The 19056-nt window shown below is 30.4% G+C and overlaps 1 protein-coding gene across 3 annotated transcripts in view; it reads left to right on the top strand.

Moving 5' to 3' along the window:
• Positions 1-19056, top strand: part of LOC118200294 (potassium voltage-gated channel subfamily KQT member 1-like) — a 640573-nt gene that overhangs the window by 607645 nt on the left and 13872 nt on the right. For all 3 annotated transcript variants that reach the window (XM_085823702.1, XM_085823701.1, XM_085823700.1), the window contains 2 exons: positions 3924-4126; positions 13944-14017. In XM_085823702.1, the coding sequence (XP_085679828.1) occupies positions 3924-4126; positions 13944-14017 (277 nt within the window). The remainder of the gene's footprint in view (positions 1-3923; positions 4127-13943; positions 14018-19056) is intronic.

Raw genomic sequence — 19056 nt, 5'->3', positions numbered from 1 at the left:
AAAGGAAAGTGACGTCTGTTACCTAGCCTTATATACAACTACCTTTAACTCTATACCTCGCATGAATAGAACGTTTCCTTAGTATTAGATTTAAAATCCTAATTTGGTTTCAAAGTATTTTTAATTAAATTTAAAACAAGCTTCTCTTTCCCTCCCTGATATAGTATCCATTAGCGTCATACCTACATTTGTATTGCTATTTCTCAATTTTATATAGTTAACTTTAGTAAAATTTACCCTGTACTTCTTTTCAGCTCGGATCTAGCGTAGCTTGTATATGTACTTGCATTTGTGATGTATTCCTGCGTGCATGAATAATAACATTTTCTTTCTTATTCGCTGCTTCAGACGGATCAAGTTGTAATCATTTCACTTTCAAACGCTTTCCGTACTTTTTGAAACGTATAATTCTTGATACCTTTAAAACATACTCATGTTACCTTAAATCATTTTTCATCCAGTATCAAAAATCGTAATTATCTCTAGTATATCTTGTACTAATATTTTCCTGGTGTATGCTTTTCATTATGCTTTGCTACATCTTTTTATTTCAGTATTTTTAGTTCTAATCTTTTTTTGAGTATTTTAAAAGAGCATTTGCTATCATATTTTGGATAATATCCTTTCTAGTACTTTATATTAAATTATGATTATTAGAAAGAAACTATTCATCTGCATCAAATAAAAGCATTTAAAGATGTATCTTAAATGGCATGATGTTGCACATTTGTTCATTTCATAGCGGTTAAACATGGTTTCTTCTATTATTACTTCCTGTATCATGCTTAATATGGTATTTATGCAAAGTCGTTTTCCTCGGATAAGCTTATGTTCATGTTTCACACTGTCAATGTAAATAATATTAAAAATATTTGATAAATTCTGCTACTATATTTAGCCGCTTTTTGTCGTTACTTGCAATGATTTAAATAAAATATTTCAAAGGAACTTAGGATGCCTTACCAGTATTTATTAATTCGAATAATTTGAAATGATTGGACTTATTATTCTTTCTCGCACAGTTTAGAAATCGCCTTAAATCATTACATTTCTAATATTGCATATTACATATTTTTAATATTACACTTTACATATCTTAAATTCAGCATTGTTTTATTCTTAACATTTCTAATTTCCTTTCCTCTCTCTTTTATTCTAATCTATTTTAATATTTAAAACTTGATGGCAGTTAAAAGCATCTAAAAAATAAAAATCTTATCTGTGAAATTTAGGTTTCTTTAGAAAATTCTGTTATAATTATTGAATCCGTTTGGAAAAATATGAATGTATGTGGATTTAATGGAACTAATTAGCAAATATTCACACAATATGAATTTTTCAATACTTCCATTTTTATTCAAAATACTTATATTATTAAATTACTGGTAAATCTAAAGTGACTTCCTCTATTACATACCTTTAAAACTCACTCTTCCAAGCAGTCAGTAAACAAATAGTTCATGTTCTAAGAATTCCGGCTTAAAAGGAAAAACTCTTAAAGGGTTATACACAAAAAAGCTTTGTATACAACTTACCCATGGCTCAAAATTGAGCTCCGCGGAAAAAGTGCAGTAATACCATAGGGTATAGAAAACTTCACGATCGATCAATTTAGAGGATCTTCCTTTGGATTCATCTTCCCTAGTGAGAATGGAGAAAAAATTCACTGCTCATTATCTTCTTCAATACCATCAAGTTGCCAGATCAGCGGTATAAAAAAATGAAACATGTTTGACCACAAGAATAACGTCACTGAACCTAAGTGTATTTTCGCTTGTTTGGATAGATGTTTCATGAGCGAGATGCTGCAAACATGAAAAAAGAGAGTTGCATTTTCACGGCAATTGCACGTAGGTAGAAATTGAAGGTGGGAAAGTTTGTTTTCAGGACACTGGTTATTGTTGTCATTGTCGTTAGAATCATAAATTTAGTTTTGGGAAATCACTTAGAGTATAAATCTACTTCAAACTTCACTATCTTTTGTTTTATTTAATATTACCCATTTTGTCCATTTATATATTTCTTTAAAGTTCATTTTTATTAATTACAACACAAACTTAATAGTTTGAGAATTTTAAGCTTTAATTTCCTATATACCTCCTCTTATTATTATTTTTAATTGAAATTTACTTATTAGTTAATACGCTTCAATTGTAACTAAAATTCATCAAACGGTTGTGAATGCTGTAAATATTGGTATTTTACGTATTAAAATAAAGTTTCTTTATTAAAATTCTTTAAATAAAGTTAATTCTTTAAATAAAATTTATTTTAATAAATAAATTTTCTTTATTTTTATTTGAGAAATATAAAACACATATGAGTATTTATTTCATTTTTATTCAAATATGTAAACGAGAAATATCATTTTGAGCAAGAAATGCATTTTGTAGCGTTAAATTTTAGGTGTTAGTTTGTAAGTATTCATTATACGTGCTTAAGGGGTGAAAATTATCTGCTTAGTTTTAATTATGCAGTTTGAGCACATGAATGTGAGATACATACTACATCTATGTCCGAGTTCTAAAATTAGAAATATCATTTTCAAGAAATGAACTTTCTAAAGTTAAGTATCTGGTCATATATGCGGCAGCACTGAGGATCGTAATAGTGATAGAGTTTTATTAAAAAACTGGATAGAAAGCGAATTGTAACAAAGCAAATACCTCTTTCGGATTTCATCAAAATTAAAATACTTCCTGTATTGATTAGCGGAAGATGAAATGCATGTTATAAATTTTGCTCTCATGCAGTTTCGAAAGCACGGATTTATTGCATTGACGGAAACAAAAATCATACGAGTTTGGTAATAAGGGCACTATTTTATCTGGAAACTTTAACTAATGTTGGAAATCGTTAACAGAAAAATGCATAAACTTTTGCTACTTAAGTGTTAAACAATCTTCATATCTGATTTTAAAAAATTACCAAATTGGGGCATTAAAAATTAACTAGTTTTTAGAACATCAACTGACACATTTGTAGTCCTATATATACTTTAATAAAATATTCTAACTTTAACGACCAAGAGTAGTGCCAGTCATATCTAACCTCAAGAAAATATAAATACTTGCGATTTGCTATCATTAATAGTGAAATCAAGTCTGTTAAATAAATTTGGCATTTTCTTACTATATTGGTAATCTATAGTTCAAGGCTGTTTTAGTGTTTCACATGTAATACAATTTAACAGTTATTGAACACTATTCAACTAACTCAATCTATTGTGATACGTGTGAATATCATTTTAGTTTTTCAAACAAATGCAAGTAAGGATTGAATTATCAGTATTTAATAGTCTATGAGCTAAATCTGTACCAAATCTAAATTAGATCTTTTGAATGATAGTAAAATTTTCATCTGAAATATCTGACCAGTCATTAACAGTTTAAGCATTATATTTTAAGAAATTAAAGAAACTTTCTCACATAAAAAGAAATGTTTGTGTTCTTTTTAAAAAATAAAAACCGTTATTAAGTGCCTTTGTAGTTTCACTTTTGGAAATACGTGGTAAATCGTAGAAATCAACTCATAAGATGAATAGGCATACCTCCTATAAAACATACTCTGGTTAGTGAGTATTCAGGTACCATTCTATAGAGCTAATATTAAAAGAAGATGTTAAGAAGTAACATTCTAATGTCAATTAATGTAAGCAGCTGAATTTTTTTTTTTTTTTTTTTTTTTTTTTTTTTATTACGAACTATGTGCTCAAAGCCTTATAGCTGGTTAGATTACAGGGGGAAAAAAAACACCACCACTATTTATTGAGAATAGACTTTAAAAATAGATAAACTTTAGCATTTTAGAAATATATTGTCAAATCAGTTATTTCAAAAGAATTTTCATTTACTTTTCAACAATACTGCTTTATATGGATATTGTTATATATTTAACATTACTTCCCTTCTAATGTTTTACAGTTTTAAGCATAACGCGTCCTTTGTGAGTCGGTTTTCCACAATCAGGCGTCACCGCCCACCTTTCACCCATTCCCCAATGACGAGAAGCCGTTGCAGTGATGTTAACACGTCATCTGACAACCTAAGTGGCCGAATTCGTCCAAGCGTTTCCGAAGATTCCGTTTCGAAGGATATTTCGGAAACTTCCAAACGAAATTCTGACGGTAATTCCTTTTAACATTAGTACTAACTAGTGTAAAAAATCTATTTAACACTTAAATTGTCTATGCATTCTAATGAGTATATGCTTTTTTTTTTTTTTTTTTTTGGGGGGGGGGGGGTACTATGAGTATATCAGTTAAATAATGCTCATTTCTTTTACAGAATATTCTTTTTCAGGTTGATGTAACAACAAATTATATAATTTAGCTATTAAATTTATATAGCAATTTAACACATTTTTGTAAATAGCTATCTTGGGAAAAAATTAAATATTTGTATTCGATTTATTTTTCCTAATAATTTCCTTTTGTAATCATAAAAGTGTTTTATTGAAAAATTTTCGATGATTCAGTTATTCTCAAACATTTCGGGTCGCTTTTCCTTATTTAAATTTTTATATAATATACTCTTTTAAGTTCCCTTTAATAAAATTTAAATAAACATTATTTCGCATTTATGCTAATAGATAGTTCAGGTAAAAATATAGTACTAATAGCCTTATAGAAACGGTAGTAAAAATGGTACATTATATTGCCAATAGTGACAGGAAACCCATAGAAATATGTTTATTTGAAGCTTAAGTACTCTTAACACAGTGTCGGTTTTTCCTTTTACCGCTATCATAGTCTCTACCTTCAGAGGAAGATTTTCAATTAATTATCATTACAGAATTAAGTATTTCACTCCTTAATTCTGTAAGCAGTTCCATAATAGTTTGGAAGCAGGTAGCCCGGCTCGTAAAAAACGCTTCAGTTCATTATAAAACTCTCAAGTGAGTTTAGAACAGTGCTTTACGCCGCCAAGTAAGATTCTTTCACTTCCATTCAGCCAAATCGCTCAACTACAATCTTTGTTTTATGAATGGGTGCATGATTATGTTAAAAATTAAGCAAGTTCCAAGCTGTTGCTACAAAGAAGACAGCAAAGAATTGTCCTGTATTAACCGTCAGCCTTTAGGATTTTGAGTACGAAACAAACAAGAAAACATCCTCATGAAAATTCTTTCTCTATCTTCTTTCACACCAAAACCAATATTTTCCTGTAAGTTGCATTTCTCTGGCAATCGCCTTGTTAACACGTCTTTTGGATCTCCACAACATGCATCATAATTCCTATCATTCAACAAGATGTATATTGTCTTACTGGTATAAGCTTTACATAAATCTGTTGATTGGCATCGTCATTGATGGCTTATGGGCTTCAGTTTGCCTCTAGAATTCAAATGCAAACTACTCAGTCCCAGTTATTTATCTCTAATAATTTTTTGATCTAGTGAGGAGCACATCGAAGGAACTAAATGTTTTTGACTACACCATGTCTATGTTAACTCGTCGAATGCACGAAGGGAACTAAAATCTTTTAACTGCCGTGACTGTGTCCACGGCATACATTTTCTTCTTTTCTAATATAAGATCATTCGTTGTCATACGCAGCCTCTATATTCTATCAGAAATCTCATAGAGAAGTTGATCAAATCAGAGAGGGCCAGTGAACTTAATTCACGTCAGTTTGAACTTAATTCAGCTCTCGTCGGGCATTCATTTCGAGGACATTAGCTAGTGCACACGTATGTTATGCACTCACAATCTTTTTCTGGATCATGATGTATACAGGTGACATACAAGTTATGTTATTTTAGTTTCATAGGTACCCTCTGTTTAATGGCAATATTGTGTATACTAACAATAAAACAACGGGATTCGCAAATTTGGAGGAAAATTATTACGTTCGCAGTACTAGATCTAAGTACTAGATTTAAGATCTTTACCAGAAGTCGTGAGTTACCATTTTCAGCAATCGTAAACGTTATGTTTTAAGATCTCTTAATTTTAGTTTAAAATGCTAAAATCTCGTTCCAACATGCATGGTATAGGGAAATATTGAGTCAGAATAGATCTGGTTTCAACAGATTTGGCAATTATTTTATAACGATAAAGTAATTATATTTTTATTATTATAATTATTGTAAAATAATTGTTAGTGTTGTTGTCACCTGAAGTCGATAGCTCTACTTGCTGCTAATCCACTGAATATTCATAAGAAACAGCAACCGTTTAATGAGGAATAATATTTGGTGCTGCCATCTATATGTGGTTTCAGATACTAATTCTATTTTGCTTTCAATTGTAGTTAATTTTTTTGGGGGGAAAGTAAGTTGACATTCTGTCTTTATAGTTTTGTGTTATTAAAGCATACCCTCAATTTCATTGTGGAAGTTTTCTTTCTTAAGGGTTGTTAAAATGAAATTCATAAGAGAGTCATATTTTTAAATGAAGCAATTGAACTCGAATTCCATCCGTATTTAAATAATCCGCAGTATAAAAAAGTTAGTTAGTTAGTTAGTGTTACGCAGTATAAAAAAGAGCCAAAAGTTCTTTAGGAAAACATTTAACTAGTTCTTTTACTGAATTTTTTACATGCGAAAGTCGTTATACTATTTATTAAATATGAGTTTGTTATAAAGTATGTATTTCTTCTCATTAGTGCATTTTGACTATTCGAATTTAGAATATAATTAACGCACTTTATTTATTTCAGTATCAATAAATTAAGACTAATGTTTTATACTAATGCTTGAATACATGATAATTTTTAGCTGAGTGAATAATGGTTGTACAAATGTTCATGTTAATATACATATATATATAGCATATAGAGAGAGAGTTAGAGAGAGACTTTGTCAGATTACTTATAATAGAATGTTGGTATATTATATAAAATTAGCTTGTTCAGTAACTGTGTAGTTTGAAACAAAATATTAAGCTCCATATGTTAGCTGCAGGAAAGAGCTGATCACACCTCTCATCATAGCAGTGCGGTAGAACATCTTATGTAATGAGTCTATATTTTATTTCATTTTCATGATGCTTTCCCAAATATTTTCATTTTTTAATTATTACTCTTCTTTATATTTATTTTTTTCTTTTATTTTCTTGTTGATTTAAGTTTAACTTAAATATTATTTGAACAAAAGTCACTGGATGCCTAAAATAAGGGGGGAAAATATTTATTTGCATAATGGCAATATACTTTCCACTCACCTTCGGCCATAATAAAGACCACATATTATACCACAATAAAGACTACATCCATTCTATCTATAACCTCATGAATGATATTTACCTTTTAGCATATACAGACATTCTTATGTTGTTACCTCATCCCTCATATGTAATTTTTCGGGCGGAGTTAAGGGCCAGTAGAAATATCATATGGATTATCTCCATGCTTCATATTACTATGTGACTAGAAACATTGTTGTGCTGATACCAATAGGTCTCATTGCCATGATATTATTACATAGAGAGAGGGGTGGGATTATTGAGAATGTCCAGGTACATTTCCTCGTTAACACTTGTGTCCACTGTGCACAATAGGCAGTTCTTGTCACATCCAAAACAAGCTCCACACTGTTGCTAGTTTTAACTTCACCCTTATGCAGTCCATAGGAAATGTTTCTACTGCTCTAATGCTGAAAAGAAGATTGTCTTTGCACCGTGGGAACAGCATTTAAGACGTTATGTAATACTTACACACAATCATACCTTCATTATATGGAAACCCACTATAATGAATTACTGTGTTAATAGTGCTTGTGCATTTAGAAATTCCAATTATATTACTCTCCTGTATTCTCAGCTTTTTTGCTATAGCAACCCAGGTATATGTCATTTTTCTCTTTAGATAGCGACATCCTTCATTTTTTGTTTACCCATACATTTTTGCAGTAAATATATACCATTCCTTCTGCAATATACAAATCCATAGCACGAAAAATGTTTAAAACGTGTTTAACATTTCTTGGGTCAAACGGATTTGATAGGTAAACTACTAATACTATGAACCCGTAATCGTGTCCTTTTGAAAGCACATTCTTTCATAGATTTCCATCTTCGAGATAAATTCATAAAGTGACATGATGAAAGAAAGCCAAAAACTGGCTTTTGCGCATTTCGAAAATAAAATGCAGAAGTAGGAACAGACAAATGCAGAAGTAGGAACAGACTAGCGAAATTTGATTCTGATGAGGTATCTGGTGACTTTTTGTTCCTGCAGTGAATATGTTCTCACATTTAATTATTTTAGCAGATTCTTGATTTATAATGATAAATCGTTTTTATTTATATATCAAAAGTTCAACGAAATTTACATCCAGTGGGAGTAAAAGTTAAAGGTTGTGAAAATATATATTACATATGTTAAAAATTGCTTTATAGCTAATATTTTTCAATAAAATAATATTGATTTTAAAATATAGTTTGTAATAAAAATATGCGTGACATCTAACTCTTTGTAAATAGATTTATTGCTTAAATTCTGCAATAATTATCTGGGCAACTGTATTTATTGTCGCAATAAAAATAGCAGCGTTTTTTAATCAAGGCGATTCATTCAGCTCAGTTTCCGGTAAGAAATGACGTTCTTAAAGAAGTGTTATTCTTAATAAAAATAGAAAATGGTATTATCATGGTTATAAATAATGAAGGTAATTAAAAAATGAATGTAACTTAGAACTTGACGGCGTTTTCTCTTGGGCAGTGAACCCACGAAAAACCTGGTGTGAAATAATCATCCGAAAAGTACGAAAGGTACCTGTATGTATTGGTAAGACATTTTTATACAAGTACACCACCAGATTTTTAGACTTTTATTCTAATTTTCCAATAATGCACTTCACCTTTATTACATTTTCACATCTGCAGCTAAAGAATGTTAACATGTAGACATTATGTTCAATTTTTTTTTTCAATTTTACTTGATAATTTCAAATATTGTTTCGTATTAACTCGTCTTTTATTCCAGTTTATAATACCCTTTAGATGTCGAAATTAAAAACGATTAGTTTGAGATTGATAAAATTCACAACATATTAAACGTAAAAATGTTTTCCAGAAAATGAATTACATTGTTTTTAGTATTAAAAAGTACATTATGGCATACCAAGAATAAGTGTCATATTATAAACGGTAGCTTCTAAGACGAAGAAAGCTTTAAATTCTTCAAATAGCTCGCTGTTTATAATTTCCTAACGGCTGAAATTATCGATCATTTTGTGTTTAGAGTTTTTATTTGTAGATAAGTTACTTTATCTGTAGGAGAAGCATTTATTATGCTTGTTACCAGAATTTAGGTATTATGTTTGAAAAATCATTAAAAACGCTTCGAAGTTATGCTTATAGTTTTAGTCATTTTGTATAATTATTATTAATGTTTAATTTTTTTTTTCAGTTTAGAAGTTGCATATTTTATTTGAAGGTAGATTTTGCAGTTTTAGTTATACTGAACTATCAGATGTTTTTAAAGAATTCTGCAACATATCAAATTTCACATTAGGAGATTAAAAGTAAAATTTGAAATCATTTAATTTTTGGATCCTATGGAAAACTGATTTCTTTTGCTTTTCGTATGTTTTCTTTCTCATCGAAAAAAATACTACTTTTTTGGTTTTAAACACCAGTTTCATTTTTGATCAAGAAACTTTATAGACGAAGAGCAACAAATTATTGTATGATCGCATTTTATAAATTATATCTGGCAGATATGTTTGTCTTCATCTTTTAATTACGTTCTTCTTGCTTTGAAGGTTAATAAAAATTCAACAGCCTAGAAAGAATTTTAAACTTTTATTGTAGGACGTCATTATTTTGTAAGTTTAATTGCTAACAAAATTATTAAAATACGTTTAATATTTTATCTTGAGTCGTTTTGAGTTTTCAGTCTTCCTTCATTACCTTGTCAGAACGTCTGTAAGACTTGTTTACTTAAATCAAAGTGAAAATCTCACATCATACAAATAGAAAATTAATAGTTTACAGCATTTCACGCATTTCTTGCACAATTTTAATCTTAGATCAGTAATTGTTTGCATGTATCATGCTACTCCGAATTTAGTAAAATCTAGCTGATTGAATGATATAGTGGTAGAATTTCGGGCTTTTTTTATACCATTGCTTGTCCTTTTTGCTCTTTTTCATAATGTATGTTAGATCTTCAATCATTCATGCACTGTAGAAATTATATATATTTTATTCTTAGAAAAATTCACTTGCCATGTTTTTTTCCCACACTTTCGAATGCTGTATTTAAAACATTGCTCACTTTTGCTTTTGCAATAATAGAATAGTCACTTTTCTTGCAATATTTTGATCATGCATTGCTAGGATATAATTAATAATAAATAGTTTGATGTAATCTTAGTACTTTTTAAATCCTTTTTATTAAATACTTACTGTCGACAAGTTTTAAGATTTATTTAATAATTTTTACTTTTCAAAAAGAGTATTATTATTTTGAATTAATCTTAAATGCAATAAAACTTAACAACTACGAAGAAATATTTTAATTGATTTTGACTGTCAATTTTACAAACACGTCAGTAGTACCCTATTAATGAAGAAATCGTAGTTCTACGATTAGGGATTGCTGGTACCCTTTATATTCAAAAAATCTCACAGATTTGGAAAGAAGAAGGGGTAGAAAGAAAAAGGAAAGAAGAGAAAAAGTCAAGATGCGGATAAAATAAAATTTTTATAGAGTACATTCACAAGGTCGATTCACAAGGTCGTCGAAAATCTTTCACACATTAACAAAATATACCTGCATGGAAAATATGAAGAATAGGAGCAAGAAGTTAACAGAAATCACTATTAAAATTTTAAATGTTCTTTATTTTATTATTGGAATGAGTTCTGCCATTCCTCTTCTATATCTCATTTGTATAAAATTTGACCGATAAATATTCTGAGGCGTGGCTTTAGTAGAACTATCTTATGCCTCATCACCTCATTTTCCAGGTCATATTGGGAATAGCAAACATTCTTAAACTAAAAATAGGGATAAATTAGACAAATAAAACGTTTTGTAATCAGTTTTGGTGCATAATTAGATTGAAACTGAATATTGATTAGATGAATTTTGAGCAGCAAATATTTCACTCAGTGAAGTTTGATAATAAACAGATTAAATTATCTAATTATAGGAACAATACTTGCAAACTTCGTGGATCTATAGTTTCACTTTCTTCACAATTGATCTTTTGAATGAGAACTTCGCATCAACCTATGCAACGTTCGTAACTTTTACCATTTAGAGGTCAGAATTCGTATTTGAATAATAATTCTTAGTATTTAAATAATGGATATCTAAATGAATGTGTGTACGCCGTCTGGAATTAATATGTACAACTAAGATGGCGTCTCTATAACATTCATGATGACATCAAAAACGTCAGTATACCAAATTGCGTATTTAAACAGCGTCAAAGACTGGAGATGCTAACAGACAGTGAATGACGTAAGCATTGGATCCATGCTGATCCATTATATGCGCGTAATGGGCATCCTGTGGCGAAAGTGGTTTAGGGTGAAAAGCGTAATACTTTCCTATCTATTCTACATTCATGTCTGAAAATTCAACTCTTGCTTCCCCGCCACTCTTTCTCATTTCTCTAGGATGTCATGTTTATGGTAATGTTTATGTTTATGGTAATGCTAAAGCAAAAGAGCATGCATTTTAGATTTTGTTTGAGTAAAAATTTAAAGACTTAATAAGTCATTTAAAAAACGAAAATCACTTTCTTGCAATAGCAAGTCTGTATACATTTCTACTTTTTATTTTCTAATTATTTGTACTCATTTTCATTATTCTACGAAAGAATTTTGCTTAATGATTTTTTATTTTGAAGGCCGCAAGCAATCAAATTTTAATGCTACTTTGCAGTATAAATAATTTAGTGCAAATAAAGTAGACTTGCCGTATTTATCCGATTCCAAGCCAACCCCTTATTTTTGCTCTTTTTGTTGTTCAAAGAAAGGTTTCCAAGTTTTGAATCGTTATTGTTAGTATAGGCGGTATGATAATTTTCATTTATTTTGCTTTCCGATTTTCTGGAATCAGTTGGCTTATAATCATTGTTGGATTATTGGTTATTATTACGGCAAAGCACACTAGGGCTATCTGCCTAAGGGGAGGGATGCCTTTGTGGAGGACTTTCTAAGGAAAACTGGCTCGTATGCACATTACACGTGGAGAAAACCACGAAAACGCCCATGCAGCCAGCCCGTTCGCGGGATTCGAACCTCGGACCGAACTGCCAGTGTTCAGCGACTTTACCGCTCGGATGCTGGTGGGCCCAGTTAAAAGGAAACTTTGACATTTTGAAAATGTAAGAATTGTTACCTGTATAGAATGTTTTTCTATTCACTAGTTAATTAATAAAGTTGAATCTGAATGTTAAGTAGCAATTTTAGTTAGAATTTTATTTAAAATTAAATATTGCATTTTTACTTCTTTGTTTAGACTTGGAATAGAATTTAATTTCAGTAGATATATAACGAATAATTGTAATATGGATGAACAATTAAAAGATTCAGTTTTTAATTAAATCATAAAGATTTTTTTTTATTTATTTATTTTGAATAAACTCATTGTCACATAATGCTGACTTAAATCTATCCTCAGTTAGGTACTGCATATAAAGTTCCTAATTTGTTAAAGTTTGAGCTAATTTTGTTTTACTTTCGATTTTAGCAGAACATAAGTTCGAAAAATGCATTTTGTCTATAGACAAATGTAACAAGTATATGAGAGCACAGTTAAACACATTCCTTAATGTTATACGTATTAACAAATGATGATCTGCAAGCTTTTATTAATCAGGAAAACCAAGGATACTACAAGACTTGCTGTTCCCGACCAGAAATCTTTGACAGCTTCGCTTTGTGTGGCGTCACTGCCTCATCGTCTGCTCCAAAGCTGCATTATCGTTTCTCCTATTTCTGTGAGTGAATTGACGTCACTGAACTCTAACATTGGAAAGAACCTAACCTAGCCTGTCTATTAACCTTGAGAAAAACTTGAAAGCCTACAGGAAACTTTCTATCTGTATAAGATTAGAATATAATTGGCAATTAGTGGCATTTCAGTTAAGTTTAAATAAAGGAACTGGCTGATTTGCGCAAAGACAGTGCTATGTTCTAGATCAAGGTTATGCTGAAAAAGAAGGAGAAAAATCAAACACAGATGTGCAAGAAGGTGATTCTTCCATCTCCAATAAATGAATGGAATATTTTACAGCTTAGTTCTGTTTAAATTAAATTAAAAATTGTGAAACTGTATAAAATACATAGTGTTAAATAATTTAATCTGATTAAGCACTGTTATACTTATTTTTATACGCTAAAATTTTGAGATGAAAAACAGCTTTAACTGCCTATCAAATCGTAATGCAACATTAGTAAACAAAAGGCAAGCTTCCAAGAGGTTATGAGTGCCATTTTGTCTCATATTTAATTATCTTACAAATCGTTCTAAAGTATTTTTTTTTTTTTTTTTTTTTTTTTTTTTTTTTGTAAATGAAAGATTACATTTTTTCATCTTTCGAGTCAGCATAGTAAACATTAATGGGGAATATATAACAAAAGTCAAGAAACGTAATGCCGATTTTGATGAAATGTAACAAACTAATGAGCAACAAAACGTATGACTAATTATTTTAAAAATAGACTTCTCTATAATTTATTTTCATTCCGAATATATTGACAAACTATCACTTTGCAGGTCATGGTTTCATACATATTTTAATAGCCATAAAGAATTAGTTTCTTATATAAACATAAAACGTTATTATAATTTAATAAAAAGATTCACCACTTTTATTCAACTTTTAGTAATTAAAGAAACAGTTATATTTTCTTGTATCGCTGTTGTGTTTTTTCAGCAAGTAAAGATCGTGTGCAAAGCTGAAATAGGTGCATCAAACTATATTGTAATATTTCTAGTACGAAAACTATTCCATTTTTAATAATTTTCTTTTTCCAGAAGAAGAAACTGAAGAACCTCGACTCACAACTCTTACAAATCAACACAAAAATGCCATCAGAGCCTTAAGAAAGGTATAATTTCTTTACATCATGTTAGTGTTTGACAACGCAATTTATTGCTTTTATGATTAACTTCAAAACTTACTAATGTAAAATTTTCAAGTACCTTAATTTGTCATACTTCATTTAAGAAGAAAATACTGATTTAAAATTGAAAATAAACTGATATAAAATTGAAACTATACTGATATAAAATTGAAACTTATGAGAAAATCATATTTTGCCTGATATATATTATAGTTGCTTGCGGAGGTTTGCAATTGTATCTGCATGCTTTTTATCGATCACTCTCTGTTAGGTAAATTTACAAATTTAAAAGAAACTGATTTCAAAATTTTCAAATTTCGTTAATCACATCTTGTTGAAAACGGTTGAGTAATTTTTGAAGCTACAAAGAAACATGCCTTATAATGGGACAAGTGAGTTTCTTATTTCAAATAATTTTTTTTCTTCGAAAAGTTAATGAGTAAAAAAATATGTAAATTCGTTTTACAGCTGTAGATAGAATCGTTTTACAGCTGTAGATAAACTAATGGCTCAGTAGCTCTGTTTATGCTAGAAACTGTGCTGATGACCAAATAAATAAATAAATAAAAGTCTGAAAGGTTTCAGATTTTAAATTACGTCCAAAGGACCGTTTTTTAACGTATTGTGTGTTACCTTTATTTATTAAATATAATGTTCTTCGCACTTAAACCATAAATTTCAGTTCTATAGCAAAGTCGCAAAATAATTTTAAAATGAGCCTATCTTTAGAATTTCCGATTCACAGTTCCGCACGATAGAGATAAAAAGTTTCTCCCCCTCCGTAGATTGTTGCCATTTCTCGCTTTTAAATCGTTGAGTTTGTTACTCAAATATTCGTTAAAGATTTACAAAATACAAAATTGATAATAAAACAAATTCCAAATTTGGGCTTCCAACATGCCCATATTCGTAGGAGGATTATGTCATTCAAAATTCGATGGCTCTATATACCGTTGTTTTATCACAATGCGAGAAATATACCTACATTTGTGTAGAGTTTTCATTATTTAATTTCTTCAAATATAATGCATGACTCTAACATTTGGTGGAAACAGTTTGAAAAGTGAAACGGACATTTATAGTGATTTAACGCAAACCAAAAAACGAAAACAATAGTCCTTCGGGGACAAGCCCTCTCCCCTCCCGTAATTAAAATTAAAATATTTCTTACCGTATAATAAAAGAAAATTTTTGATCTAGTTAAGATAATAATCTATTAGAATTTGGTTTATAGCGCTGTAAAAAAGTCGATCCTAGGTGCTTGCATCCAAGGTTACTATACTACAAGCTATGCTCTTCAGTGATGCCACTAACTCATAGTCTGCTCAAAAGCAACTATAATACCCGCTGCTTATTCGAATCACTTCCATTCCAAACATATTTGAGTTTATTAAGTAGCTGACTTTAGTATACGGCAATTTGCATATTGCAAAGTGTGATAACGATTTTAAACTTATCAGTAAGAAAATAATTAACAATCTTTCTAATAATTAATAACTAAACTAAATACTAAATTCATTGTTTACTTAATTTGTATATTGCAAAGTGTGATAACGATTTAACAATCAAAACTTATTAATAAGAAAATAACTAACAATCAAAACTTATCAATAAAAGAGTAACTAATAAAAATAATCAACAATAACAACTAACAATAAATATCTAAACTAAAAAGTAAATTCACGCTAAAATTAAATTGTTTAGTCAGTTTTGAAAGTTATTTAATTTTGTACATAAAATTATCATGTTTATAATTAATCACCTAATAAAATTTTAAACTCTTATAAGGAACTAATCCATCACTATTTGTTTCGTATTATTTAACAGTAGTTTTCCAATTTCATTCTTAAACTCCTAAAGCTGCTGGTAGCTTTTCTGATCACCACATTTAAAATCAAAAGCTTCTGCTAAGATTTTCTGTCCTGTCATTTTAACAAATTTCACAGTTATTTTGGTGTAAACAGCTCCAAAAATAGGGACATTTTCAGACTTATAGCTTGAATTCTTCTTAGAAAAGCAGTGTCAACGATCGACGTATTTCCACCCCTTTTGCACTTCCTTGAGACATCTGCATTTTTTACTAATTATTCATGAAATATAATTATTTGTTTAAGTAAGTTACATGACACTATTTGGGATATTTCTAATTTAAATGGAGAGTTTCTCTAGCTACACTTACGAGAATGATGCTTTACCGTTTAAAAATTTATTTTTTCCTCTCAGGCTTAAATCTTTCCGACGCATTATAAATTTTGTAAACATCAGTTTAAAAAGGACTACCTCCAGAGATTTGTTCAATTTCGAAACTTATGTTACTTTAGCCAGCAGAAACACCGTGCTTAGTCAATTAAATCGATTTAAACTTCGAGGTTTGCAGGTACAATCAAGGACATCTTTTCTTCTTCTTCAGTCTACAACTACCACTCTTTTTCTATTCGAAAACTAATAACCTACTGTAAAGGTAAAGGACATTTTCTGAAGTTTTCTCAGAACTTCTTGTTAACATAATTTGTGTGTATCAGCGGGAATATTCTGAACGTGGAATTCTTACAAGATGGGATGCATAGGTTGCACTTCCATTCCCTGAATCAGCTGAAGTTCGACAATGAACACTCACTCGTTTACAACTCATTTTGTTAACTTTTAGATAAGGAATTTCTGCTCCTTCAGCTATAGTCCGTACAAAGAGCTTTGCAAACAGTGTCCGATAGGTGCAGGGACCGAAAGGAGTAGAACTACACTGGCCTAAATTTCATCCAAACTTTTTTTTATTGAAGCTGTACTTACCTGAACGATAAATAAGCCACTGTCCTCAGTAAGTTAAGCAGATGAACTACAAAGAGTTTTAATAAGTATTTGGTAGGAAACTAACATTGGTAGGAAAAATTGGTAGGAACAAATTGGTAGGAAACTCTCGTTCTTTTTCCAATGAGTTTTATAAGCTGTGAAGATGATTTTAATAAATGGCAGGTTTTTTTATTATTAATAGGTATTTGTTTTGGTTCCTTTGAATCTGAACGCAATAAGTGGCTTATTTTTATTAATCGGTGAGTTTAATAAGCGTTGGGTGTTATATTCCCTATTCCCTTTATGCGTCCTCGCCTTCCATTTCTATTGGACAAATCCAAGTCATTGGAGTCGAGCGTTGAGAAAAGCCTGACCTATATAGAGTTTCATCTTCTTTAAATACATAAATCACTCACTTTGAACGTAGGCGACTATCGCTATGTCCAGTAATCAGACAGAGAGACGTACGAAGGGTGTAAAAGACCCTTTTATTACACTCAAGTTGTTGTAACTTGTCTCACTTGTTTGAGAGTAACATCAGAACAAGTCCACGAAATTCATTGTGGCAAGGAGTGCAGAATTGCGTCTGCCTTTTGGAAAGAGCCTTGAGCACCATACAGGTGACGGTACGCCTTTTTTCAGTTCAAGCCCCCAAAATTTTGAAAGAGAGCATCTCGAGGGGAGAGGATCCGAGTATCTCCCACCTCTCTTGCCCTACTACCAACCTGTCTAGAGAACTTTCGGCTCGCCGCATATTTAGAGTGCCCCTCAGCCGCACAGATACTATACATTTACAAACGTATATGCCTTCTCCGGGTTTCGAAACCGGGCCCTTCAATACGACAGTCAGCGTCGCTAACCACTATCCTTGTACTTACAAAACCAGCCATCATTTATGACGTAATTTAAAAATAATGAATTCAAATTAAAGCTAAGTCGCATGTAGGCAAAGGCTACACAGAAGGAATAACGCGCAAGCTGGTTCAAACCTAATACTTGCGTGACGAGCCTTGTCTAATAACGCAACGCTACAGACAGATTGCTATCTAAGAGTTTCAAATAGTAACGTGGCCTTCAACATGCGGCATACGCTCTGATTCAACAATCTGAAACTTTCTTTTAAACAGTATCTATTTCCACCTCATTTGAATTTGCGCGAAAAAATTTACATTCTGGCAGGAAAACGGAAAAGGAGAAACACGTAAAGCTATTGAACATAAAATAATTGGTTAGTTAAAAATAAATAAATCCTTACACCTTGTTTGTCTACTCGCCTTGGTTGCACTTGTTCATTAACTTTCACTGTATTATGCTACAAACTGACCTCCTTACTATAAAGGATAAAAATTTAACATATAAGAATATAAGTTTTAATCTTAATCATTTCAAGGTTTTTAAAACTATTTCAGTCATTCGATCTTTCATTAAATTTACTCATTTGATAGCTCGCTTGTAAAAAAAAAAAAAAAAAAAAAAAAAGGTTAGATTAAAAGCTCGCTTGTAAAAAAAAAAAAAAGGTTAGATTAAGAGCTTATGGTATTTAGACATACAAATTTCTGGAAATATTTTTTTTTTTAATTTTATCCCGACAGAGATCAGATTTATTGTTAGTTCTATACTGCTACTTTCTTTCTAGGTACTTAGAAAATGCAATATTTGCAGTATATATCTTCTTCAAGAAACCTTCTAAGTGTAATAAGGCAGTTTATAGTACACTATTAAAATGTAATAATTTTACCATAGAAATGACAGTAATTGACAATTAAAATGTAAAAATGTGTATTTCAAAAAAAATTAGATGAGGCGTGAACATTTTTATTACACCTAACGTTATGGTAAAGACATGGAAACACTAAAGCTTTACATCCTTTAAATCGAATGCTTTACTTATTAGCTCTGAATCTTTATAAAGAAATATAAATCTCATTTGCTTTAGAAATTATAAATAATATTGTATAAATTTTTTAGATGTAATTTTGTATTCATGGATCTGCGGATAACCTGTTATCCGCAGAGCGGATATTAGAAAATACTAGATACTAGAAGATAACTAGAAGATACTAGAAGATACTAAAGATACTAGAAGATACTATAAAGCTTTAATCAGTTGAGCAGTCTAGGATTATAGCTTTCTATTATCTTCTTTTCCTATTCTTTATCCGTTTATCCTCAAAAATCTAAGTGATTACCTCTCTTGTTAAATGCGCAATAACATCTACTCTTTCTTCACACAGATT

This window comes from Stegodyphus dumicola, chromosome 9 (assembly GCF_044657685.1).
Source record: "Stegodyphus dumicola isolate Sdum_Otavi_A_Nest chromosome 9, ASM4465768v1".
NCBI lineage: Eukaryota > Metazoa > Arthropoda > Arachnida > Araneae > Eresidae > Stegodyphus > Stegodyphus dumicola.
This window is presented reverse-complemented; position numbering and strand designations above follow the sequence as displayed.